Genomic DNA, 27375 nt, shown 5'->3' with positions numbered 1-27375 from the left:
GACCCCAAGCAGTTCACAAACTGCACCTTATATAGGGTTTTGGGACACACCATGGGAGGGGGATATGCAAACTAGGATTACAACTTTTACCCAATGGAGCATTCAGAAACCGCAGGATCCAATAGATTTAAACATAACATCACATAAGTGACCTGTAGTACTAAGACTTTTTCCAGTCCTACTGGTCTCATCTTATCTGTTACCTGTTCCGGCCACCTGGCCTGTGAGTCTTCAACTGTGACAGTTTTATGAGTGTGCTCTTTACCCTGCATTTGTGTCTCTTGAGACATTCTGTTGGGGACTTGCCTAGCCATGCCTGGTTGTCCTTATGGCCCCAGCCTGAAGCAGGTCTCAGAGCAAGCTCTTATGCCTGAAGCGGTGATTCTTGCTCTGAGCCCTACTCTCAGCCGTCCACTTTCATTCTCACAGGATCACATTAGAAGGTCCTGGATAGAGTAGAATGAGAGAAAATGTGGAATAAATCTAAAAATTAATAAAGACTCAAGTTACTGATCAGTAAGAGACTAGACGAACCTAAGACTATGGCCCTCAACCACCCGTCAGATCTGGAAAGGATCCTACACTTGTGGTCCAATTTTTAGCAAAGCAGTTGTTGTTGTTAAGTGCCGTCAAGTCGGTTCCGACCCATAGCGACCCTGAATAGGATTTCCGAGGTTGTAAATCTTTACGGGAGCAGAACGCCTCATCTTTCTCCTGCGGAACAGCTGGTAGTTTCGAACTGCTGACCTTGTGGTTCACAGCCCGATTCGTAACCACTATACTACCAGAGCCAAGCAGTAGATAGGTATAATGGGGGCTATAACATCACTGGTGAGATATGCTCACCATGGAAAGGTCAACCACTCAAAATCAAAAGGGCAACATTTGCTTGAGGACAAAGTTAAGAAGGGATGGGAAGGTGGTTGGAATGGAAATGAGCAAGTGTTATTGCAAGGAGGGGATTGCGATGGTTGAGATGAAATATTGTATGACTTGTTGAATGTAAGACTGATGATCTTGTCTGTGGATTTTCACTCAATTCACAATAAAAAGTGAAAAAAAAAGACACTTCAACAGTAAAAGGACAATCTAATTAAAAAATGGGTAAAGGACATGAGCAAACACATCACCAAAGAAAACACTGAAGCAGCTAAAAAAACACATGAAGAAATGCTTGCAGTCATTTGTTGTGGTTGTTGTTGTTTAGTGTCATCGAGTTGGTTCTGTTACTGCTATTATAGTGATTCTGTATAGGGTTTCTAAGGGATGACTGGTGGGTTTGAACTGCTGACCTTGTGGTTAGCAGTCCAGTGCTTATCCTACAGTGTTTACCCTATATCAGGACTCCATTGTTGTTGTTTTTTTAAGTGCCATCGAGTTGATTCTGATTCAGAGGGACCTTGTATTGAGTTTCTGAGGAGTGGCTGGTGAGTTTGAAACAGTAACCTTGCAGTTCAAATCAATTTTGAGGTCCAGCACATTATCCTGCAGTGCCACATAGGAATTTATTAAGGGCTTATTTACTGAGGCTATGCCCTGAGTGGTCTCAGTGCAGACTCGAATCTATACCAACTCCAGAGAGAGTTTTTAAAATACTAATTTTAAAAAACTATTATTATTTAGCTTTTTTTTTTTTTAAAGTTTTTATTGGGAATTGAGTTATAGTTTACATGGGAGAACATTAGCTTTACACCATAGTTTCATTGCAATGATTACAGTTTCCTCCATGCATCATCATTTAACAGTAGTTGCTTTCATTCCCTGTTGTTTATTTTTGGGGGTGGGGGTGGGGGTGGGGAGTAGGGACAGGATGTACACAAAAGCATTTAGGAATATATAATAATTTAAACAACCAAAGGGCACATTCTGCAAACCTGCCTCTTGGCTTCCAGCACCCCAGTCCCTCTCTTTCCATGAGTCCAGAGTCCTCAGCTGCTCCTTCTGTCCATATCCCCATCTCTACCTCCATCTCTGGTGTTGCTGCTTCTCTGGATAGGGTCCCGCATTCCGCTTGTGCTCTTCTCCCTTGTTGGTCCTAGGGTCCTTTGTTTCTGGACTGAAAGATTAACTACTCCTCCATTTTTGTCACAAAATTTCTACCTTTACAATTGTGACAGTCACAACTAGTCATGATAACAATTACTCACTATTGAATCCTAAGAATCTTATCCCCATCTATTTTTACCAGACCCATCTAGACAAGATGAAAACTATTCAGTGGGGACTCTACCTTCCTCCACATACTCTTACATTAAACTCCCTCTTAAAAACGTGTAATCCAGTCACTTAGTGCCAGTATCGCCCCCTCATTTTAGGTAGCCAATGTCTAAGTTGCCATTCCCTATCTGCCCTGTATACAGAGGGGATAGGATTGATACTTGATGTGAAGCTTGAAGCTTGAAGCTCCTTCCCTCTCATTTGGTATTTTGAGCTACTAGGTGTCCTGGTGTGGCGCTGTGGGTTAATACGCCAGACTGCAAAGCTGTTTGAACTGCAAGGTTGGCGGTTCAAGCTCACCAGTTGCTCCTCGGAAACCCTATACAGGGTCACTATGGGTCGGAATCGACTTGACGGCAATTAACAACAACAACAATAACATCTCTATATATATAGATCAAGTTCATCAAATTATAGCAATTTTTACACTCGTTTCCTTTATCAAAATTTTCTTTTTTTTAAATCTTCCTCTAGTTGCATTCTGATTACCAAGCCTCGAAGCTAGGTCAAATGGGTACTATCTGCAAGTTTGGGTGTTCTTGTACATCACCCCCTTACTTCATATCAGCTGATATTATTTAACTTTTGATTGTGAATTGAGTGGAGGTTTGCAGAAAAGATTATCAATTTTACGTTCAACAAATCATACACGTCATTTCATCTAAATGATTGCATTTCTCTTAGTTTAACATCACTTATCTACTTCCTCCCTGTATTTCTTGCTTCTATTGCACATTTAACAATCCTTCTGAATTTTAACCTTAGGTAAATGCTGCTCTTTTGATCTTGAATGGTTGACCAGTCTATGGAATGCATACTTCACTAATGTTGTCTCCCCCCACCCCATATACTTATATATTACTTAGCTGAAAATTTAGTCACAAGGGTGAATTCAGTTCCAGATCTGAAGAGTGACCAGGGGCCATAGTTTTGTGGACACTCTAGATGTTTCAGACCAGTAAGCCTTTTTTTATGCTTTTGAGTTTCGTTTCACATTTTCTCCTATTCTCTCCTGAACTTTCTATTGTGATCTCTTTCAGATCAGTGTTGGTAATGGTAATCACTTCCATCTAGTTCTTCTGTGTCAGAGTCATGGAGACTGATGTTCACATGTTCCACTAGTCCATAGGCCTAATTATTTCCAAGTGTCCTCAATTTTCATCACTCTTCTTGTCTCCACACAGGGGAGACCAATAGTTGCAACTTAGATGGCCTCTGATAAGCTTTTAAGATCCCAGTGCTACTCAACAAAGAAGGTTATAGAACATTGTCTTTGTAGGCTATGTTATGCCAATTAACCCTGATGCCTCCTTAGACTGTGGTCCTGAGTTCTCAGGCCCAACAACTCATTTGTGAGGCAGGCATTTTTATGACTCTGACAAACAAAGGCATCTCAGTGCCTGGGGTCCAGATCTCCAAGTTCACTGCAGCAAGTGTTACATAAGAGTAACTTAGAAAGTGGAAGTGAGCTAGCAGCAAGCAAGAACATAGTCATACAAAGGTCTGTTCCCCTCTAAGGACATTCTGAAGTGTTAATCTAAAGAACAGACAGACACCTGGGAACAGATGTTTTTGTATAAATGTGGTAGAATAAGACAAGTGGGTCACAACCTAGCCATTCTACTCATTCAGCACTCAAAATTTTTATATGTAATGTCTATGTTGTTGTTGTTAAGTACCATGGAGTCGGTTCCGACTCATAGTGACCCTGCACAGGGTTTCCGAGGCTGTAAATCTCTACGGGAGCAGAATGCCTCATCTTTCTCCGGTGGGACCGCTGGTAGTTTTGAACTGTTGACCTTGAGGTTAGTAGCCCGTTTCATAACCACTATGCTACCAGAGCTCCTTACATGCCCACAATATTTGTCACTTTAATGATCCATAAATTGAGGCCGTGAAAATGGCAGCTTAGATGGGTGACTTCTTTCTTTTTCCTGAAGCTGAAAGCTCATCCAAGGACCACTGGGAAACCTTACAGGCTTGAAGAGAGCATTCCTAATAAAGATATCTGTATTTTTCTTAGACAAGGGCAACCAAATGAGGACAAACTATTGATATTTCCAAAGGGCAGAAGTTCTTCTGTGTCTCTCCCTTCCTCTGTTTTCTATTAAGAACAATTAAACTCAAGGCCTTGACTGGCTGATTATATTACCAGTGGTGAAAATAGGAGTGGACAATGTTGAGACACAGATATACTTTACTTAGGAATTATCTTCCAGGATATACAGAGTGACTCCTGATGTAGGACTGTAGGATAAACACTGGACTGCTAACTACAAGGTTGACAGTTCAAACCCATCAGTTGCTCCTTGAAACTCTATACAGGGTCATTATGAGTTGGAACTGACTCAATGGCACTTAACAACAACAAAAACAACATACACAGACCACCAACACCCGTCTGTCAGAAGAGGATACTGTGGTGGTTTGGGAGTTGCTGTGATGTTGGTAGTAGTTATATCACCAGTAATTCAAATCCCACCAAAGTCATGCATGGTAGACAAGTTTCAGTGGAGCTTCCAGACAAAGAGACTGGGAAGAAAGGCCTGCCAATCTACTTCTAAAATTAGCCAACGAAACAACAAAACACTGTCTGACTCACTTAGCTATGTCATCTGGAAGGATCAATCCCCAGAGGAAGACATCTTATTTGGTGAAGTTGTTGTTGTTGTTAAGTGCCGTCGAGTGGGTTCCGACCCATAGCAACCCTATACAGGGTTTCCGAGGCTGTAAATCTTTATGGGAGCAGAAAGCCTCATCTTTCTCCTGCAGAGTGGCTGGTAGTTTCAAACTGCTGACCTTAAGGTTTGCAGCCCGATTTATAACACGAGGGAGACCCTTGATTGGATGGATTAATACAACAGTTACTACAGTGGACTTGATCATATTGGCAATTGTGATAATGATGCAGGACCTGGCAACCTTTAGTTCTGTTTGTAATATGTAAGGTCACATGAGTCAGCGTTGACTTGATGGCAGCTAACAACCCAGAGAACAGAGCAGAGGTGGAGGAGGACAACTGTGAGGGGCAGTAATTTCAACTTTACTTAACATATTGCTTTCACTGTCTTTATCTCGTTCACTCTTCTCATGGAGGTTTGCTCATATATCCACTAGTTTATTTTCCATTCAACATGGAAGTGATAAGGGCATGGCAACAGAAATCTGGAAACCCAAGGACAATCCTGTATCTTACTTTCTGGAAAATTACACATTTCTGTTCACTTTTATAGAGAAAACACTTCTAATTCCAAACAGCAAAAGTGATGCTGCCGCTTCCCCGTGGGACTTGGAGACATGGGGCAGAATGCATGGAATATAGGTTGCTGGGGGCCTCACAAGTTTCTATTCCTGTGACTAGGAGAAATTTGGAAGCTGGAATTCTTGGGCTGTCTGTGGAAGGCTGAACACCACAACACTGCCTTATTAGCAGCGAGGACAAAGCCTCTCTATTTGTGCTGGTATTTTCTCTTGAAAATACTGAGAGAAAGCACTAGATTTGAAAAAAGCAAAAGTCAAAATACTTTGAAGAATGTTTCCATTGTTTTTGATATTTTTTGTTGCAATTTTTGTTTATGGAAGTAGAGTTGTTGTTGTCAAGTGCTGTAGAATCAGTTCTAACCCATAGTGATCCTGTATAGGGTTTCCGAGGAGTGGCTGGTGAGCCTGAACCCCTGACCTTGCAGTTTGAATGACTTTACAGTCCAGGGCATTGACCCACAGAGCTATACCGGGACTCCAGAAGTAGAGTAGGGAGGGAAATTTGGGAAAAATGAATAGGTGCCAGGGAAAAGTCAGAACTACATGCTTGGGCACCAGTAACCAGGATCAAGGCTTATTAAAAGGGCCTAAACATGAAGGGCATCATCAAAGAACAAGATGTGGATCTAGTGACAAGATTGTTCCATTACCTCGGGAAATCTCGGAAGGAGAGCCTGGTTTGCTACTGTGGGTTAGAGAAAAGTAGTGTTGTATACTCTTGTAAATTCATAAAACTCTCTGGTCAGCTCTAGGGGAATTAAGGGCAAGGAATTAAACCTAAACTATGATTCACCATATAAAGGACAAAATGATGAAAATGAACTTTGATACTAATTGAACATTGAAATATTCCTGGCAGGTGTGTGGAGGATCCAGATTAATGACCAAGATACCTGCAAAATGAGGGCCTGAGGGATTTCCCATTAAAAGCATTCAATGGAGAAATACAAACTCTTAGCAAAGGAGATGCAGAATTCCCTTCTCTGGAGCTAAAAGGGTGGTTGGGGGTTGCTTGGGGGAAAGAACGGTGTGGTCTTTCTCTGCAGATCTGCTTTTGGAATCCCTGAGCTGCAGCTGTTGAATTTCCAGACACAAACAAGTATGCATTCTGTGAGTCTTGCCGAGCCCACACAGCAAGGAGAGCCAAGCGGGATTCCATTCTGCTTTGCACATCAGCAGCTCGGCTGCCAGCTAAACTCCAGGGCAAGATCTGCAACTGGGGATGATGCATTTGGCCTTCATTAATTTGGGGAGGATGAAAAATGGAATGCGATACAGAGTTTCAGAAACATATATCAGCCTCAACAAAACCCATGCACAAGGAAGAAGCTGCTTTTAGTAGACAAACATGTCTCTCTGTGTGTATATTTATGTTTAAGTAATGCAGTCTTCCTCTCTCTGAGTAGAGTAGGCAGACAGGGACAAGTGGTCAACTCTGTACCAATTACCACTGTGTAGAGTTGTGCAGTTGGTTTATTGCACAAAGGTGGTCAGCCAAGTGGGGAGGAAGGGACAGAAATCTCTTGGGTCTTGCCTTGTGCCCACAGGGTCCTCCACCCAGAGGGACCCCCAGTCCAGTTGCTGTTGACTTGATTTTGACTCACAGTGACACAAGGTGTGGCAGAGAAGAACTGTGCTCCATACGGATTTCAGTGGCTGATTTCTCAGAAGTGAACTGCCAGCCCTTTTTGCAGAAGTGCCTCTGGGTGAACCCAAGCCTCCAGCCTTTCAGTTAGCAGCCAAATGTGTTAACCATTTGCATAACCCAGAGGATCCCTCAGAGGGACCTTTGTCTAATTCACCAGGGCTCCCTGTAGTGTCTTCTCTGCTCATATCACCATATATTTTAAGGGGTTTTGAAAGAAAACTAAAGGATAAAGGGCTCAAAGGCGATTAAAAAAGGGAAGCTGCAAATTTAAATCTTTTCCCTTTTTTTTTCAAACTAGATTGCTATTCTGGATGTTGGATTCAGTCGGTTGATGGTGAATGCTATTCTGTGTAACTGGGTTCTGATTGGGATGGCTGAAAGTTGCTTGGGCTGTAAGGGTTGCACAATGGGGAGGAAATTTGGTGTGGGCTAGGATGGAGAAAGGAAAGGATATGAGGGCATTGGGACGATGTTACTTTGATACAGGATTGGGACTCCCAAGATGCTATGCAAATCATATGGCTCAGGCTCAAATAAAACAAGGCTGATCAGCATTTAAAAGTGATGATGGTAAGGCTTACATATTGAAATAGAGTTTTCCTTTTCAAGAGAAGAAGCACAGAGGTTTCCCAGGACCACCAATGCTACTACATACTTGGCAGTTTCCTCTAGAGCAGTGGGACTCCCAGTGTGGTCCCCAAACCAGCAGCATTGGTGTCACCCAGGTCATTGTAAGAAATGCAAACTATCAGGACCCACCCATTCAATCAGAAATTCTGTGGTGGGGCCCAGCAATTAGTGTTTTAAGAAGCTCTTCAGGTGCTCCTGATGCTGCTGGTTAGTGGAACACCGAGATGTTGGTGAGATGAAGCAACTGAAAACTTGCCCAAATGATTTGAACTCATCAGACTTATTAGAACACATGCCAGCTTCCCTTATTATGTGTGTGTCTGAGGTTAGCTGACCTAGAACAGTCTTCATCTATGGGCTCTGCATCCCCTACCCTTTACCAAGAAATCATGAAGCAAACCAGAGCATGCCATCAGCACAAGATCACACTTTAGTTCGGAGACACATTTGCATAAATACTTGAAATGGATCCATCATTGCAGGTGGATGCCTAAGAATGTCTGGTTCCCCACAACCCTGCAATCCTGTCTTAGAAAGTGGATTAATACTGCAGACAATCATCGTCATTTTCAAAAGACAGCCCAAGGGGGCATAGCTATGGTGTGCACTCTGAATATCATCAGAGAGCTCTCCTCCCATACTTCTTTTTTACTATTTTTTTCCCCTCTGAGGTAGATTATTTACCGGGGAATCCAAATAGAAAAGCAATTTTTTTTTTTCCCATGTAACTTGTCTCATCCTCTGCAAACAGGCTGACTCAGAGTCTCCTGTTTGGGTCAATAAGTGTACTTTTTTACCTTTAAACCTGTGACCTCTACATGAACCCAGACAAGGTCCAATTGACTAGATAGTCCCTCTAGGATCTGCCACATCCATACCCTCTCTTCCTTTCTCTTTTGAGTTCATGTAGTATCCAAGGGGCCGTGGTAATGGGAGGCCTGCGCTGGCCATACCACTTCAATATGTAGGACCACCATGGTGGTATTCCTTGTCTGGACCCCAGTGTTCCAAGTCCACTATCAAGCTGGTTCCAACCCCCAGATTCACAGGGGGCATGGTTGGTTTCCACAGGGCTTGGCATCCTCAGGTTTCAGAGCCTTGTTGCAAGTAGCTGAGACCTGGCCCGTAGGGTCCCAGCATTCCACAGTCCGCCGCTGCCAGCCAGCCCCACAGGTCCTGGAACACTCTGACCACTCCCCCAGGACCCACTGTGCATTGAGCAGGGGCTGGATAATGTTGGTGGTGGCTCTCTCCCTGGTGCTCTGCATGCTGAAGTTTACGTCATTAGGAACAAAGAAGGTATACTTGACTTTGGGGGGAAAGACCTCACCAGGAACAGTCAGGAGCTGGACGGTCAGAGGTTCAGGCAGGGGTCTGAAGCTCTGCAATCTCTCCAGGGTGGCAAAGGAGCCACTGTACTTTAGAATGGTCCCCTTAACTGAGATGTCTTGTTCCATGGCAGAGATTGCCAGATTTCCATTGAGTAAGTATTGCCCATCGGAGGTCTTCAACGCCAGGTAGCTGCCATCATTCTGCACCCCCGGGAGGCTCCGTTGTTTCACGTCAATGTTGGTGGCACCAGCTGGGATGGTGACGATGTCATTATAGCCATAACTATGAAAGGAACAGAAGGACACCTTTAGGACCAGAGGTTGCACAGCCTGGGTCATGCTGGTACCTCAGGGAGTTAGCATGCTCATGGTTGGGGTTGGGACAGAAACAATTAGCAAATAATTATGCAACTGCTCATAAAGTTCTAACTAAATTAACTGTTGAGGCAGACAGGAATGTTTTATACAATGCTATTTTGAAGGGCTATTATTTTATCTGGTTACTCTATTTCAACAGTTTGGGGTGAGGAAGTTAGATATGTGGGTCTTGACAATAGTCCAAGAGGAGGAAAGCACAGAAGGGCTTGAAGATCTGCTTCCGTAATGTTAGACCTGCTACCTCTTGACTGAAAGGAGATCGGCAGTCCATTCAATTTCTTACACTGGTATAAAACATTGTTCAGCCATCACTAACTAGAGAGAAAACTAGAGGAAAAATCAGTTCCACAAACACCTTCCTGAGCCCCGGTGTTAGTTGCAGCTGAGTCAGCAATTGCGTCATGGCAACCCATGGGGACTGCTGGATTAGACCATTGGGATCCACAGGGTTTTCACTGGTTGACTTTTGGAAGTAATTTTTTCCAGTCTGTCTTAGTCTGGAAGCTCTGCTTATACCTGCTCAGCATCATAGTAATTTGCAAGTCTGGTGTGGTGCTGTAGCATAAGCACTGGACTACTAACCATATGATATGTGGTTCAAACCCACCAGTCGCTCCTCTGAACTATACACAGAGCCGCTATATGTCAGAATGGACTTGACAGCACTTAATAATAGCAACAACTGACAGGTGGGTAACAGAATAGAACCTTCATAGGATAGAAATCTCATCCCATCTCTTTGAGTCAATCTGTTCCTAGTACTAGATAGCTTCCATTTGGTTAATATGGGCCTAGAGCAGGAACTTCTTGTTGCTGTTAAGTGCCGTTGAGTCGGTTCCGACCCATAGTGACTGGTGAGCTTGAACCACCGACTTTGCAGTTAAACAGCTTTGCAGTCTGGTGCATTAACCCACAGTGCCACACCAGGACTCCAGAGCAGGAACTAGGGAGAAATAATTGGCTTCTGAAAACCTCCTTCTGGGCACAATCAGCATACCATCAGCTGTGTGCTTCTGGACCGATAGGCTGCTGTCTTGGGAAATGTTGAAGGCATAAGGCTTTATGTGGTGTGGAGAAAACTTTTTAGTTCCTTGTTTTTCTTCTTCTAGTGGGAATGTATCTGGGTTACATATGGTAGGAAGAAAGTGAAGAATATTGCGGAGAACAGTTGGACTGGTTCTTTCTCTTTATGCCTTACTCCCGGCTGGGGCTAGCTGCTTATCCAGGGTAGCTGTGAAAGTAACCACAGGCCGTAACCACAGGCCCACTAGAAATCGGGCTAGAAGATCCAGTGTCTGGAGAGTCCAAGTTGTTTTTCTCCTTTCTCCTTTGAGTTTAAATTTGTTTTCTGTAGGCAGATTCGGTTTTTCTCCTCTCTCCTCTTTTAACTCCCGATTTGTTTTATGTAGGAACCCAGTGATACAAGGAAAAGAAAAGGAGAGAGAGAGAAACAGAAAAAGAGAAAGGAACAGGGTAGGGACAAGTGTTCCCTAGGCAGAATATGAATAAGTAAATACTTTTCAAAAACCCTGAAAGACTATAGGTGGACGAGTTGGAGGAGGAGTAAAAGCTCATGTAGCCCCAAAAGGACAAACATATGTACCAGATGCCAGAGTGGCAGGAAGTTTACCCGATGAGACACCTAATCTTAAACTCTTATGATTTAGGAAGTTGCATATGGCAAGGAAATAAAAAGGTCCAGGAGTTAAGAAACCTAGTTTCTCCTTCTGGCTCTCTCACTAACTATCAATACAATCAATGAAGATCCATTTAATTTTTTGTGCCTTCGTTTCTTCATTTATAAAATGAGAACAATAGTATTCACCTTGCCCACCTCATAGAATTATCTTAGGAAGTGAAAGCACTTTGGAACATACAAGGGGCTGTATGAACATGGGGAAGGATGGTGTGAGAAAAGCATCTGGAGTTCTGAGATTCATCAAAGCCCTGAAGTCCATTCACTGTACCCCTTTTTCTGAAGATCCACCACAGATCTTGAGTGAGATATCCTTACCAAAATAGGCTTGGAAAAGCTGCTTTCTGTACAAAATGGCCAGGATACTCAAAGCAGCTTATTACCACCTGATTCAGAGGCAATACATCCCTACCCATGTGGCCTTCAGCACTTAATGGAAATACTGGCTCTCAGTGATGAATCCTCTCCATGGGTTCGATGCCAAGTGCTGCACACATTGCATATCATGAAAACCTTACAATGACTCTGAAGTCGAGATTACTTCTGGTATGTTGTAAAGAAACTGAAGTTCTTTACATTTCATAGCTAGTAAGTGGCAGCCACAATTTAAACTTAGCCCTAACTGATTCTACAGCAAGTGTTCATATCCATTATGACTTTCAACCTAAGAATGGAACTACTGGGGGAACTCACTTGGAGGGGTTGAGTGAACCAGTGATCTTCCTGCATGAGTTGCCTTTGCCTCCACACACCCCGCACTTGTCCAGCTTCCTGGGTGAGTCCACCACGTGGTCACAGCCAGCTTTGACACATTGGCCACGGACACAGATGGCCAGTGTCTCTGGCCCACAGAGGGTGCCGTCGATCACCTAGAGTGGGGTAAGAAAGATCAGAGTGGACACTGGTGAGGGCAGAGCTGCCATGAAGTGGCTCAAGACAGATGACCTTCCTCCCCTCCTCTGGATCTGAGTCCCAGAAGCAGTCTTACTTTGGCCTCAAACACTTTGAACTCGCTTCTCCCTCGGGCTCGGCAGAACAGCTTGCAACGGTCCCGGGGTGACACCCCCGCATACTTGGGGACCCACTGCAGGAAGTTCCCATCCATGTCAGTGTAATTGTAGGCATTGTACTTCTCACACTGCTGCTCCCTGAAGCTTTTCCCTAAGAAGAGTCAGAGATAAGAGAGAGGTAACTATTCTGATGCAGGGGTAGTGTACCGAAAAGCAGGGAGGATCTAGGTAGGGAAGTGCCTGGACTCACAGTACATTTCTTCCTCTTGGTTTGGGACCCAATCCAAGAATATAAGTCCAGAGTCATCTGGACCCAGTTTCTCTGGACATACCCTGACCTAGATCCATGTGTAACTCAAAAGGGCAAGAAAAGGAAGGAGACATCCAGCTTCAGTGTGGAGCTTTTTAGAATTTTTTGAAAAGCCATTAACTCCATTCTACAGATAAATAAAGTTGTGTAGGGATAAGGAGCAATTCAGTATGTTGGAAGGCACAGATAATGCATGGAACTGTATTTTTGGCCTATTGCTAATTATCCTCTATCTTGACTTCCTTTGTGACATTGAACATATGGCCAAAGATTCTCAAATCTTCACTTTTAACTCAATCTTGTCCCTATACCCTGCTTCATGTAACTCTGGGCATTTATGGAAGAATTGGAACCCCTGACTGGTGTTAATAGTTGACATACTTGCTGCTAACGGAAAGGTTGGAGGTTTGAATTCACTTAAGAGTGTTTCAAAAGACCTTGGTGATCTACTTTAAAAAAAAAGAGAAAAAGGAAAAAAAACCAGCCACTGAAAATTCCATGGAACACAGTTCTACTCTGACACACATAGGGTCATTATGAATTGGAGTTGACTAGACGGCAACTTTTTTTTAAGTAGGGAAATCCCATTTGTATGTACTATTAATACCTCCAATTTAGCAAGACCCAAACCATATGGTTCCTCCATTAACTGGTTTGATTTTCACTAGAGGGTACTACCCTGGTATCCCTGGCATCTTCTGGAATATTTAAACATCTCTTGGTGGCACAAACTAGGTGGTTATATGCTTGACTCTGAAACAAAAGGTTGGTGGTTTGGGCATAGCCAGTGGCTCTGTGGGAGAAAGACCTAGCAATCTACCTCTGTAATGACTGTTGTTGTTGATAGGTGCCATAGAGTCGATACCGACTCATAGTGACCCTATGCATAACAGAACGAAACACTGCCCGATCCTGGGCCAACCTCACTATTGTTGCTGCCACTTTGCCAATCCATCTCGCTGGGGGTCTTCCTCTTTTTCTCTGATCCTCCACCTTACCAAACATGTTACCTTTCACCAGCAACTGGTCCCTGTTGACAATATGTCCAAAGTATGAGAGACGAAGTTTGGCCATCCTGGCCTCCAAGGAGCACTCTGGCTGCACTTCTTCCAACATGGATCTATTGGTTCTTTTGGCAGCCCATGGCACTTTCAATATTCTCCTCCAACAGCATAACTCAAAAGCATCAATTCTTCTGTAATGATTCAGTCAAGAAAACCATATGGGGCTGTTCTGCTGTCATAGGGTGTCACTAGGAGTCACAATCAACTCCGTGGCACCTAACAACATCAACCCATGATTTCCAATCTGTCATTAAGTCCTACATATTTTTTTTTGTTAAGTGCTATTGAGTCACTTATAACACATAGCCACCCTATATAAGGTTTCCAAGGAGCAAATGGTGGGTTTGAACTCCCAACCTTGTAGTTTGCAGTCCAGTGTTGATCCACCAGCGTCACACCAGAAGTTCATAGAGGGCAATTTAATAATTTAAAATGTCTACATCCCACTCTCGCTGTCTGAGTGCACTCTTACAAACCCAGGACTGATGACTTCACACAGGAATTAGTGCCCAGCCTCCTAAATGCAGCCTCCCTCCTCTGCAATCTTGCCACAAGCTTCTTTCAGACCAATCTGTCTGAAACAAGACTTGGTATTTGTTCACAGTCTTGTAATTAAACATGCTCTGACTGCAGAGGTTTTCACCTCCAACTGTGCCTCTGAATGACCTGTGGAGGGTTTTCAAAGCACAGATGGAAGAAGATTCTGATTTAGGACAGCTGAGAAGTGCTCCGGGCTTGAAAAACCTGACGGGCACCCAGGACTGAGAACTTCCAAAGGCTATTTCTAGTATTCAAGAACCTTTTTTTGTTCAGTCTTGAAGTGCTGCTACATTGTACTATATAGTACTTGAACCAATTACAACAAAACAAAAGAGTTGCCATTGAGCTGACTCTGACTGGCAACTTCATGTGTGTCTGAGTAGAAATGTGCTCTATAGGGTTTTCAATGGCTGATTTTTCAGAAATAGATGAACAGGCCTTTCTTCTGAGATGCCTCTGAGCAGACTCAAACTGCCAGACTTTTGGTTAGCAGTGAGCAAGGCAACTGCACCATCCAGGGACTCTGAACTAATCACCCTTCTCAAACCTTTCTCTCCATCCATGATTACCTCATACCACCCTCACAATCCTCCTAGATCTTGCATAGTTCTAATTCCCCCGGAAGCTTTGGACCATGCTGGACTTTGCCTTTCTCTGAATGCTTTATAAATCTAGGATCTGTGCCACTTAGTTAAGGAATTCTGGTGACACATTGGTTAAAGTACTTGGCTAGTAAGTAAAAGGTAATTGGCTTGAAATCATCAGCCACTCCACAGGAAAAAGATAGGGCAGTTGGCTTCTGTAAAGAGTGTTGTTGTTAAGTGCCATAGAGTTGGTTCTAGCTCAAGCAATCCTGTGTACAGTTTCCAAGAAACAACAACCTTGTAGTTAGCAGTCCAGTGTTTATCCTACACCAGGAGATAACAGCCTTGGAAATCCCATGGAGCAGTTCAACTCTATGCTATAGGGTCACGATAAGTCAGAATCAACTCAATAGCAGTGGGTTTGGGGATTTTTGGTGCCACATGGTTACGCCTTAATTGCTGTGTAAAGGGGCTGTGTCTCTAGTTGCAAGCTCCTTGCACATAGAGTCCATGCTTTGTACAACTTGTATGTCATTTATACTATCTGCCACAATGGAGCTCTGGAAGCATAGGGGTTACGAGTCAGACTGCTAACCTTAAGGTCAGCAGTTCAAAACTACAAGCCATCCTGTGGGAGAAAGATGAGGTTTTCTGCTCCCGTAAACATTTCCAGCCTTGGAAACCCTACACAGGGTCTCTATGAGTCAGAACTGACTCCACAGTCCACCACTACCACCACCACCACAGGTGTGCTGTTATTACTGTTAAGTGCCGTCAAGTCGGTTCTGACTCATAGCGACCCAGTATAAGGTTTCCCAGGAATGACTGATGAGTTTGAGATGTGGACTTTGTTCAAACCAACCTTGTGGTCCCGTGCTTATCCTACAGCACACCACCACAGGTCTAGGTACTAAAATACTTGTTGATTGAAATGGCTGATCCTGATGCATATGAAATCATGATGTCACTATTGTCCAAGCCTATCTTCTACCTGGGAGCACGGTGGCTCCATATGATAAGCATTGGACTTTGACCCACAAGGTCTGTGGTTTGAGTCCATCAACCACTCTGTGGGCAAAAGATAAGGCTTTCTGCTCCTGTGGAGATTTAAAACCTTGGAAATACTATACAGGGTCACTATGAGTTGGAACCAACTTGACAGCACTCACAACAGCAGCAAAAATCTTGACCTTTGTATTTATTCCTACCAACCCCATCTTGTTTAGAGGCACACTTCACCCTGGATTCCAGGCAAACTCTCACAATTCCAGAACAAAGTTGCTAGAGCCACATACCACTGTTGATCCTTTCCATCTTGCAAAATTGCAAAACCTACAGATTCCTATGTTAAACACCAACCCAATGCTAGTTTGTCTCTACACTTGAATGAATCTTTCTTAAAACTCTGCTTGTCTTTTCATGCCTGCCAATATTTCCTGGAGCTGCACAAAGGGGAGCTGGAAGGGATGGTGAGGAAAAAATGTCTAACACATCCCTCTCATGAGCTATTCTGATAATGTTAAAGCATATACTTTCTAGCAGGTACTTGGGTTAGAATATTCCATGGGGAAGTAGAAGTAGGGTTGCCTCCTAGGAAGGTTCAGTACGGCAGTTGCCATGGCCCCATGGGAAAATGGGCAACTCTTTTCAGAAGGAATGTGCACAGGAATCAGATTCAGAAATCTTCCCACCGCTCTGGGCTACATGTTGGCTGGAACATCGTTGGAGGTTTGGCTCTGAACTTGCTTTGGAAAACGCTTCCATTCTACACACAGATGAAGATTCAGATGCCTCCAGGAAAATTATTATCCTAGACACTAGTTCCACTGCAAAATCCTCTCTGGACTAACTTAGGGAGTGGGGTCCTCTACCTCCACATTTGTAAGACAAGGGTACTTTCTCCCCTTGTTGTTATCAGACTCTCCCGTACAATGAAAGCTGCCCAGGGCTCTTAAATGGCACCAAGGAAAGGGGCAGCCCTTATGTATGGATTGCAGGAAAAATCCTGCACCTCAGGGGACCCACCCTATTCCTCCTCTGGGGGTTTGTCCCAATAATAACTGTGACTCCTTTGCCAGGTTTTGCCATAGTGGTTATTACCATCAGGTGGGCATTCCTCTGTGTGGCATGACTGGTACCTAGCTCTTCGACCCAGACAGTATCTTCCTCCATTCTGAGGCTCAGGGTCCTTGCACTCACGGTATGAAAACCGAACTCCTCCTCCGCAGGTGCGGGAACACTCTCCCCAGGGTCCCCACGGGGCCCAGGCTCCATCCACCACAGCCTGCAACACACAATACCACACTGAGTCTGGAGCAGAGGTGAGGCAGTGTTGCGTCTCTGTACAGTCAGTGGCCACTGTCCTGAATTCTTCACCTAGTTACTCTCATCTTGACGCATGAAGTCCAGACAATTCACAATCATTTGTTCAATGACTTGGGGGGTCTCCTTGGCCCTAGGCTTTGTGACACTGACAGTGTGCAAGATTTGCTCACTGCTGACTCTGTTCTTATTACGGTGCTCAGTATGATATTGGTTGAATGAATGGATGAATGGACGTCTTTTATAGGAGTAAGATTGGGTTTAATGGAATGGCCTTCAGTCAGGGCTGCTTTGTCCCCCTGGGGATATGTGGTCATGTCTGGAGACATTTTGGTTATTAAAACTGGGGAGGGGGTTTACTACTGGCATCTAGGAGGTAGGAGACATAGATACTGTTGAACAACCTACAATACACAGAGTAATCCCACACAATAAGACTTTCCCAGACCAAACTGTCAAGAGTGCTGTTCATAAACCCTGGTCTAAAGGCGTAATCACTGGGAGGTTTTCCATTAGTCTACCAGCTACCAGGTCTTGAGGTTGGATGATGCGGGGGAAATAAATAGAATTGCTTCCAATTATAACAAAGCTCTGCCCTTGGTAGATTTATACATTTTTCAAGGTAAAAATGAATTGTTAAAAATTATAAAAGGAATACTTCCCAACATGGTGAATGTAATCAGTTGAATTCTAAACATAATCACTGAACTGTACGTAATACAAATGTTGAATTGGTCAATCTTTTGTGTTATATATATATGTGTGTGTATATATACACATATATTTATTACCACAATAAAACAGTTGCAAATAAGACTCATAAAAATGGTAGAACATAGAAAACTATAAAAAGCAAAGTAACACTTAAAAAGACCACCACCAACAACGATTGACATAATTTTTGCCACTATCCTTTTATACTTTTTCTATAAATAATCGTAAAGATACTTTGTTAAGAAAGATAGTCAGAGGTATTGCTACAAAAATCATAGACATGTTCATTACACAAAAATGTAAAAATGTGAAGTCACTGTTTCTTGACATAGCCTCCATTTAGGTCTATACATTTCTGAAGGCAGTATTTTCATCTCTGTAACTCTTTCCTGATGAATTCTGCACTCTTCAATTTACACCACGTCAAAATGGCAGTTTTGGCATCCACAAGAGACTCAAACTATGTCCTTTGAAATGTTCTTTGAGTTTTGGGAACAAAAAGAAGGTGGAAGGAGTAAGATCGGGGCTGTAGGGTGGCTGGGGTAAGATTTCCGAATGAAATTCTCATAGGACAGCGCTTGCTTCCCTTGAGAGCTGAGCAAGTGCACTGTGATGATGGGAAGAAAATTCAGGTGCAACTTTCCTTCCCTTTTTTTTACCAATGAAGTATTCAATTTTTTAAAAAGTTCTTTCTAAGCCTCCATGATTGTCCTGTGTCCTTTGAGAAAATCTATTAAGATGACTCCTTTGGAAGTTCAAAAACCAGTCACCGTAATTTTCTGAACTGACCTCTCTGCCTTGAATTTAATTGGCCCAACAGATCCCCTTGGAAGCCCATATTTTGATGGAACCCTTTTTTGAATGCACTCAAATAAGACAAGTGTATTACTGAGAGAACTTACCTACAGACATTCACTGACTGCAGTGACATGTTTAAATAAGTTTTGTTTGGAATTATCCCATGCATGTGTGAATCAGAACCCTAGTAGCAATACTTGTGACTAATCTGTCTTCTTTTCTTTAAAATGTATCACAAGCATTATTCCACACCAGCCTCTCCCTGTATGTGGCCTAGCTTTCCTGCTGAGGCTGTTGGGTGAGAAGTGGGTAGGCACCTAATGTTTGATAGGGAGGAAGGGTGGGAGGGGACTGGGGATGAACCTGCCCCAGCTCAGGTTTAGAAGATGAGTGTAGTTTACTTTGCACCTATAGACTCCTGGGGCTCAGTTCAGAGATGTCTTACTGAGGCCAGACCTCTGGAGTGCCAGCGTACTCTGGAGATTCATGCTGGGTTGGAACCAGCCTGGGAAGCTAGATACTATTTCATTGTGATGATTCCATGATGTGGGGAGAGAAGTTTGATCAGCTTCAAACCTTGAGTATTAGGAGTAGGGCAGAGAAGCAAATCAAGCAAATCATTTAAAACCCCCTCACTGACTTTTCTAGCAAGTTGACTCTGTACTGGGCCAAGTTTCTTTACCTGGTCAGAGGCAAGCCTCATTCCTTCTCCCCTCCTCTAGAGTATAGAATCCTCAGCATTACTCTTACCCCACCTCCCCCATCTCTCCTTAGGAACTCAGCTCCCACATGGATAGGATATGAATACTTTTCACTCAGTTCTTATGTCTCTCTTTTATCAATAATAGAGTTAATAGTGACTTCCACTTATTAAGTCTTTGTGCCACAGATTTCTATTCATTGAAGTCAACTCCCCAGCATTTTCTACGGGGTTCCCAAAATGTCTGGGAGAATCATAGGACTATTATTTCCATTGTGGGTATAGACTCAAATCTTTTGGACAAATAAGCTTTGTGATACGATGACAGAGTTATACCTTGCAGCATGGCCCAAAATCTAGTTTCCCACTCCCAAGTGTTTCCTCTTTGAAAGCATCCTCCCTCCCATTTGTCACTCACCTCGGTCCTCTCTACTTCTTCCTTTGGCAGACAGCTGCCTTCCCAGCAGCGGTGTGCGGGACCACAAGGCGTCCCATCCACCCAGGGCAGACTGCCATTCTTGGTGTGGCACAGGGGTTCAGTGCCCTCAACATGGCACCAGAGCTGGGCACAGATGTCCTGTACAGAGGTGTTGGGGCAGTGGCGGAAGTCAGGCCCAAAGATCTGCTTGCACTGTTGGTCTAGTGTATAGAGAGTCCTGTGGCCCGGTAGGTCTGTTGGGAGGGGCAGTGCTGAGGTGGGGGCATCCAGAAGGCAGTCTCCTGAGAGGTGGAGGAAGCAGAGGATGAGAATTAGGTGCAGGATCTGCCTCTCTCTGGAGTCTCTCACATCACACTGGAATTCCTAACGATAGGATGGAAGGAAGGCTTAGACATCACAGTACCATTGATCTCAATCTAAACACTGTCCTCACTCAATCATGTACACATAGCTTATCCAAATTTAAAATTTTCAGTAGCAATTTATTTTTATGATTGATTTTCTTCTTTCATGCAGTACATGTAGGGTGCATTTCCCTCTGGCCATTCAGTATGCACCAAGAGGAAGCAGTAATATTAGTCTAAAAATCCCAAACCAAACCTGTTACCATCAAGTCAATTCCAACTCAAAGCAACCCCATGTATGCCGGGTAGAACTATTCCACAGAGTTTCTAAGGCTTTCACAAGCTGATCGTCACTTGAGGTGCCTCTTAATGGCTTTGAACCCTCAACAGTAGCAGTTAAGCACTTTTACTGCTTGCACCATCCAGGGACTCCGTATTAATTGAATGTCCAAAGCCAAGCCCACTACCATTGAGTTGACTGGAACTCATAGCAACTCTATGAGACAGAGGAGAACTGCTCCGCTGGGTTTCTGAGGCCATAAATCTTTATGGAAGCAGACAGCCTCATGTTTCTCCCTCAGAGCAGCTGGTGATTTCAACTGCTGACCTTGTGGTTAGCAGCCTAATGCTTAACCCACTATACCACCAGTGCTCCTCTATTAACTTATTGTTGTTTATGTTGTTAAGTGCTGTTAAGTCAGTTCTGACTCATAGTGACTCTGTATAGAGTTTACAAGGAGTGGGTGGTAGGTTTGAACTGCCGAACTATGGTTAGCAGTCCAGGCTGTAAATCTGCTCTTTACAAATCCTGCCATGCCAAATAGAGCCAAAGTATAGGTGTCCTGGTGTAGTGCTATAGGATAAGCACTGGACTGCTAACTACAAGGTTGGCAGGTTCAAACCCATCAGCCACTCCTCAGAAACCCTATACAGGGTCGCTATGAGTTGGAACTGACTCGATAACACAACAAGACCTTGAAGACTAGATAGATAATTTCAAACCTTTGCATATGTGTGCCTGTCTCCTTCAATGGGAAGATAAGAACTGGCTTATGCAGGCAAATCACCTTCCTAGCCCCACCTGCTCTTTGCTGTCACATAATTGTTCATGGACATTTGGCCACTTTTGAGTTATCACCTGATTTATCACTCCAACCTGGGATGTTTTCTTCTCTCCTCTGTATTGCAAACATTCTTCCATTCCTTCAAGGTCTGTTCAAACCCACCTCCTACAGACAACCTTCTCAGACTGGTTCCACCCAGCTTTTTAACTAACAGCTTTTTAGATAGTTTGGATCAAGCTGCTGGAAAATGGGGAAGAGGAAGCAAGATCTGGGGGGATGGCTAAAATGTCACAGCATGGAGGCTGGGACAGGAAACTATCTCTGAATTCTCATCTAACCTTAAGTGTCTAAGGCACTTGTGATAGGCACTTTGGAAGTATTTCCTGGAGTCAGCAGAGGTGCCAACCAGGGCCTGGGCTCAGTAGCTGGCGGGGGGTGGGGGGGGGGGTGGGGAGGCGGTGCCCTGGGTGCTATCTACCATGACCGTTGTCCAGGAACTCTGTGATGTACATGGCACTGCAGGGAGACCAAGGAAGTGTCTTGTTGAGGTGCACGAAGAGTGGAGCCATCATGTGGTGCTTGTCCATGGGTCCGAAGAGCCGCTCACAGGGTTTGGAGTCATCATGGGGCATGCTGAGAACATGGCCTAGGGAGGAGAAAGACCAGGCTCTCCTTTGCTCCTTTATAGCATGCCCCACCATGCATACCTTATGCCCCAGGGCTCAGTTGTAGTCAAAGAGAGCCAAATCAATAAATTAAATCAGCTGTTAATGAGTTGATCCCAACTCAGGGAGACTCTCCATGGGTCAGAGTAGAGAGCTGTGCTCCATAGGATTTTCAGTGGTTTCCTTTGTTTTGAAGCTGGTGTGGCACTAGGATCAGCGCTGGACTGCAAACCACAAGGTCAGTAGTTCAAACCCACCAGCTGCTCCTTGGAAACTGTATACAGGGTCGCTGTGAGTCGGAATCAACTCAATGACACTTAACAACAACCACCTTTTTTTTTGAATGTAGATCACCAGGCTTTTTTGCCTAGGCATCTATCTCACGGTGAACCTGAACTGCCAATCTTTCCATTAGTGTGTTAACCAATTTGCACTATGTAGGGACTCCAGGAGAGAGCTAGCTTCTGCTGACACTGAAGTGCCAAACAGATACCAAGGCTTCACAGAATGCGGTGCTTTCACTCCCTTAGCTTTTTCTTTCAAGTCTTTCTCTTCCAGAACTGTTTCTTTGATTACTGAGGCACACTGACATCCCCTTATTTTCACATTCGTCTAGTATTTGTTCTTTTACATGGCACTTGTCTTGCACTGATCCTCTAAGAACCCCTCACTGCTTAGCTTGTATCCGGCAGTGCAACTTTCCTCAAGCATTTGTTTCATATTTTGCCTCCTTTTAGGAGGTCCAGGACATTTTAATATTTTGGTTGTGAGCTCAGAGTAGAAGTTAAGTTACATCTGTACAACACCAAGCTCAGGATCTATATGCAGACAGACACTCTCTTATAATGATGAGGGATAAAGGCTAAGATGTGGGCTGCATGTTTGCTAGAACCTAGGTAACTTGCAATTGGAAGAGGCAGTTGCCTCTAACATGTTAAAGAGGCTTTGGCCTGGCCAGTCTTACCTAGCTCGTGGGCCAGCGTGTAGGCTGCCTGGAGTCCCTCGTCCTCGATCACAGAGCAGCTCTTGTTGGGGTCACAGATTGTGCCAATATCAGCCACACCCAGGGTGTCACACATGCCTTCCTTCCCACAGAAGTTCTGCTTGGTGGAAAGAGAGGGAGTTGAGAACATGAGAGTACCTGTGAGCAGGCAGTAGCCATTGGGGAAGGAGGGGAGAAGCTGGTGCCCATAAACATGGGATTTCATATTTGAACAACCTGTAATATATTAGCCTGGGTGGCACATGTGATTACATTGTTTTTGGAAGGCAGAAGAAGCAATGGTAAGACTCAACCTATTTGGGTATTCAACCTAGTGACCCACAATTATGGACACGTCTGTTTCAGAATTGCGGTCTTTGGTCAAGTCCACTCATCCATCTCCCTGCCTTTCTGGCTTGGAGAGTGACCTGTGAAACTCACTGTTGCTAAAACTCAAAAAGAAACCACCAAAGACACAACGATGATTTCGGAGTACCACAGAACAGAAAGGACTCCTGGTGTGGTGTTGTAGGATCAGTGCTGGACTGAACGCCACAAGGTTGGCAGTTCAAACACACCAAGTGCTCCTCAGAAACCCTCTACGGGATCACTATAAGTCAGAACAAACCCGACAGCCTTTAACAACAACAACAACAGAACAGACAATCTTCCTGTTTTTGCTCATGCGCTGAAGTGAATTTTAAAATTAAGTCAAAACAAATTCTTCACAAAGGCCACTCAAGGACTTTCTTGTTTCTCTCTGCTGGCCACGTCCTAGGACTTGAAGAGCTTCAAAAGGTTGTTCTCAGAGACAGGATGACATGTGGCTGAGGAAACACAGACTTTCGGCAAGCCAGCCTGGACATGAACGAGGGCACTGCCACTTAACTGCGAGGCCTTTCTGTGTCTGTTTCCCCCATTATAAAGTGGGGATAACCACAGTACCTACCTCATGGGGCTGTGGAGATGCTTGGAGATGTGAATAGGGCTTGACATGTATTACTGTACTGTTTTGCTGTTAGGAAGCTGTCCATTTAACTCAGCTCAGGTAGATTAAGCCGCTGTTTTAAGGAGAGCCCCTTGCTTGTCTGCCCCTGTGTTTAGCAACCACTGAATATGGAATGCTTTGCTTAATTCCAACTCCAAACCTCCCACTTGGCAGTTTAAGCCCATTTCCTCTTGTTATGACCTCAGCAGACAGCTGGTCACAAACTTTTGGGAAAGAGCCCTAAGAGATTCTTCTCCTTCCCTTGCAAATACCTCACACTCTGATTCCTGTCCTCATGACCTCCTCCTCTTCATTCCTCTCTCTCGAGGCTTCTGGTGTCCAGCTGGGGCCAGCAGGCAGACATTTCCCATGTCAGGGCAGGCCCAGTGGTCCTTCCTTTGATCCACCCACCCATCTCTCTTCCTCCCCTGGGTTTCCAATCCACAGACCTGTCTGGTAAGCAGGATGGCTGTGTCGTAGTGCTCTGGGTGACGGTCGCTGGGCTTGTTAAAATGCCGTTGCCAGCTGCAGAAGTTGCGCAGGGTAAGCCCCCCGTTGTCGGACACTTCTGGACCCCACTTTTCATCTTCCACTATCAGCACTTTCACCACCATCAGGTTGATGGCATTCCTGATACTGGGGTGCTTGTAGATTCGGGCTGCCACAGACATCAGCGTCAGGATGTGGTTCTGTCATGGAGGAGGGACAGGCAAGAGAAAGGTGAGCTCAACAGTCCTTGCCTGCCCTTTTCTTGTTAGGGGACAACAACTGCATGTGTGCTAAGTACCATGCTGAGCATTTTATATGTAACATATGGTGTGGCAATGGTGTAGGGTAAGTACTGGGGTCTGCATGGTCGGTGGTTCAGACCTACCAGCCGCTTCCCGGAAACCCTATACAGGATTGCTGTGAGTCAGAACTGACTCAGCGGCACTTAACAACAGTCTCACCCAAACCTCTATATTTTGGCATTGACTGTAAATCTTTACAGGAGCAGAAATTCTCATCATTCTTTCAAAGGATGTCTGGTGGATTTGAACCACTGACCTTGTAGTTAGTAGTCCAATGTGTAACTCACTGTGCTACCAGGGTTCCTTATACTTTGGCATTATTTTCCTTCATTTTACATATGAGAAAACCAAGGCAATGGGTCTAAGATCATGAAGTAAGTAAATAAAGAGCCAGAATTTGAACCCAGACCACTAGGATCCAAAGTTTGTGTATTCAACATCTAGACCCACACTGTCTCATACTATAGTCACCAGTCACAGGAAGCTTGTAAAGTCCAAATTAACTCAACTGAAATAAAATGAAAATGAGTTCCTCAGTCACACAAGCCACATGTCAAATGTATCAATGGCCAAACATGGCTGGTGCCTACCATAATGGACTGTGAAGAGAGAACATTTCCATCAGCACAGCAGATTCTGTTGGACTGCACTGCTTTTGATGTCTTAACCTTGACACCAATTGTCTCCCTGGAAACAGGCCCCAGCCCCTCTTCAGCCTCAGCCCAGAACCAATGATCTGAGACTCAAGGTTAGTAGACGTTTTTCTCTTAGAATCTAGCTGAGCATTTTCCTGATGTCTGTTGGGGTAATCGCTACTCTTCAGGATGGGGGAGCAGCTATCAAAGCTGCCCTGTACCAGTTAGTCTGCAGACATCACTCACGGTCACTGTGTGAAGCCAGTGCTGTAGTTGGTCCCCATGTTACAAATCAGGAAGTGGAGATTCACATGGGCTATAGAGCAAGGATGTCTGCTTCGAAAATCCATGCTATTCCCAGTAGTTGGCCTCCTTGCTTCTGCCTCAATAGCCCTGACTGTTTTGTCTTTTTCCCCTGTGGCTTGGAAAAACTGACAGAGTATCTGGGTGGCACAGACAGCTAAGTGCTCAGCTACTATCATAAGGGTTGTAGGTTCGAACCCACCCAGAGGTACACAGAAGAAAGCCTTAGTAAAAACCAGCCATTCAAAACACTATGTAGTATAATTCTACTCTGATACACATGGGATTACCATGAGTCAGAACTGACTTGAGAGCAATTATTTATTTACTTTTTGTGATTAGACACAGGTGTTGAGGCTCTTACATGCTTTCTGTCCATCTAGACGCTCCTGTTGAGGGAGCCTAGATCACTGCTTGGCCTTGGTGTGTGGCTCTATGGTTGCCAACTGCTCCTGTGTCTATGGTTTTGAGAGGTGGCCAGATTGGAGCTCACTCTCTTGCCTCAGGGATCTCTTGAATTGGGCCCCTTAGGATTATTGTGCAGAAGAGGAGGCAAAGGGGCAGAGCCAGCTAGTGTCTTCCACCAGGAGTGGGGCCAACCAAGCTGCCACTTGCCCGTCCTATCTCTCTGTCCTTAGAATACCACCTTCTCTTGTCCTTTGTCTCCTGTGATCTGAAAGTACAATCTGAGAAGGGAAGAAGGAGAAAGGAGGAGACAACTAGATAGGGACATTCTATTGGGTAAGGCCATGTGTAGGCATTTCAGACAAATCTCATTATTTGTGAATATGATCTGTCTGTTCACCTTGCAGGGAGAAGATAGGTGGAGTCCTGGTGTGGCACTGTAGGATGAACACTTGGACCACAAGGTCAGTTTGAACTTCAAGGTAAATGGTTCAAACATTTTTTTATAAAGTCCTCGGACTCAATGCAGGGTCACTGTGGGTCAGCATCGACTCGACAGCAACAACAACAACAACAAACAGGCTGGCAGTTTACTTAGCGTGTCAAGCACTCCAATTATGTTCAGGCTGATGTAAACATCTCATCAGCAAAGCTGAAACTTGGCATTTGCTCTTGGAGTTGGATTCCTGAGGGAAAAAAGCAATCAGATCATTATGCAACAGGGGGTGAGGGCTTAGGAATGGTAGCTGACTGAAACCAATTTCTGGGCAGGTCCTCACTGCTTCCAAGAGCAGAAAGTTTCCTGAAATTTCTTCTGAGACAACCTGCAACTGTCCTCACAAGATTTCTCCTTTTTGAAACTCAGTTTCACAATCGAATAACTGGGTAATGTCTTAGAAAGCTTAGCATAGGTATGAGGCACTGATGTTAGCGGCTTGGAAGTGCTTCAAGGGTGTCTCTCAAGCAACACAGCTGAGCAAAAGATAATGCATGTGCTCTGTTCTCAATGACAACTCAAGCCAAATGAGCAAAATTTCTACATGGATAGGTAAGGTGCTAAGAGGAGCTTTCCAACACTAGAAATCTTAAGACACTCAAATTTCCAGGTAAGTTCCTCTCTTGTGGTTTAGGGGGTTCTTATAATGGTCTTCTCCAAAGACTGCAGAACTGTCAGGCTGAGCTGGCTTGAGGACCATTTTGCTTCAAAGCAGTAGGTTGGAACTGAGGACATGTTTCTTGTTGCTAAAGGAGTCCTTGGGTAGTACAAATGGTTAAGCGCTCAGCTGCTAGGTGAAAAGTTGGAAGGTTTAGTCCACCCAGTGGCACCTCCGAGAAAGGGTTGGTGATCTACTTCCCAAAGGTTGTTGTTGTTAGGTGCCATTGCGTTGGTACCGACTCATAGCAACCTTATGCACAGCAGAACAAAACACTGCCTGATCCTGGATCAACCTCACTACTGTTGCCACACTTGAGCCCATTGATGCTGTCACTTTGCAACCATGAAAATCTTACAGAGCACAGTTTTACTGTGACACACGTGGAGTTGGAATTGACTT

The 27375-nt window shown here is 44.3% G+C and overlaps 1 protein-coding gene across 1 annotated transcript in view; it reads right to left on the bottom strand.

Moving 5' to 3' along the window:
* Positions 1 to 8799: 8799 nt before the first annotated feature.
* ADAMTS8 (ADAM metallopeptidase with thrombospondin type 1 motif, 8) overlaps positions 8800 to 27375 on the bottom strand; it is a 24653-nt gene continuing 6077 nt past the window's right edge. The window contains exons 2-9 of the mRNA XM_006873068.1: positions 24135 to 24374; positions 22680 to 22815; positions 21529 to 21696; positions 19622 to 19923; positions 16770 to 16953; positions 12150 to 12322; positions 11855 to 12030; positions 8800 to 9370 (exon numbers count right to left, since the gene is read on the bottom strand). Of these exons, the coding sequence (XP_006873130.1) occupies positions 8800 to 9370; positions 11855 to 12030; positions 12150 to 12322; positions 16770 to 16953; positions 19622 to 19923; positions 21529 to 21696; positions 22680 to 22815; positions 24135 to 24374 (1950 nt within the window). The remainder of the gene's footprint in view (positions 9371 to 11854; positions 12031 to 12149; positions 12323 to 16769; positions 16954 to 19621; positions 19924 to 21528; positions 21697 to 22679; positions 22816 to 24134; positions 24375 to 27375) is intronic.

The sequence above is a fragment of the Chrysochloris asiatica genome, unplaced genomic scaffold (genome assembly GCF_000296735.1).
Source record: "Chrysochloris asiatica unplaced genomic scaffold, ChrAsi1.0 scaffold00222, whole genome shotgun sequence".
Classification (NCBI taxonomy): domain Eukaryota; kingdom Metazoa; phylum Chordata; class Mammalia; order Afrosoricida; family Chrysochloridae; genus Chrysochloris; species Chrysochloris asiatica.
This window is presented reverse-complemented; position numbering and strand designations above follow the sequence as displayed.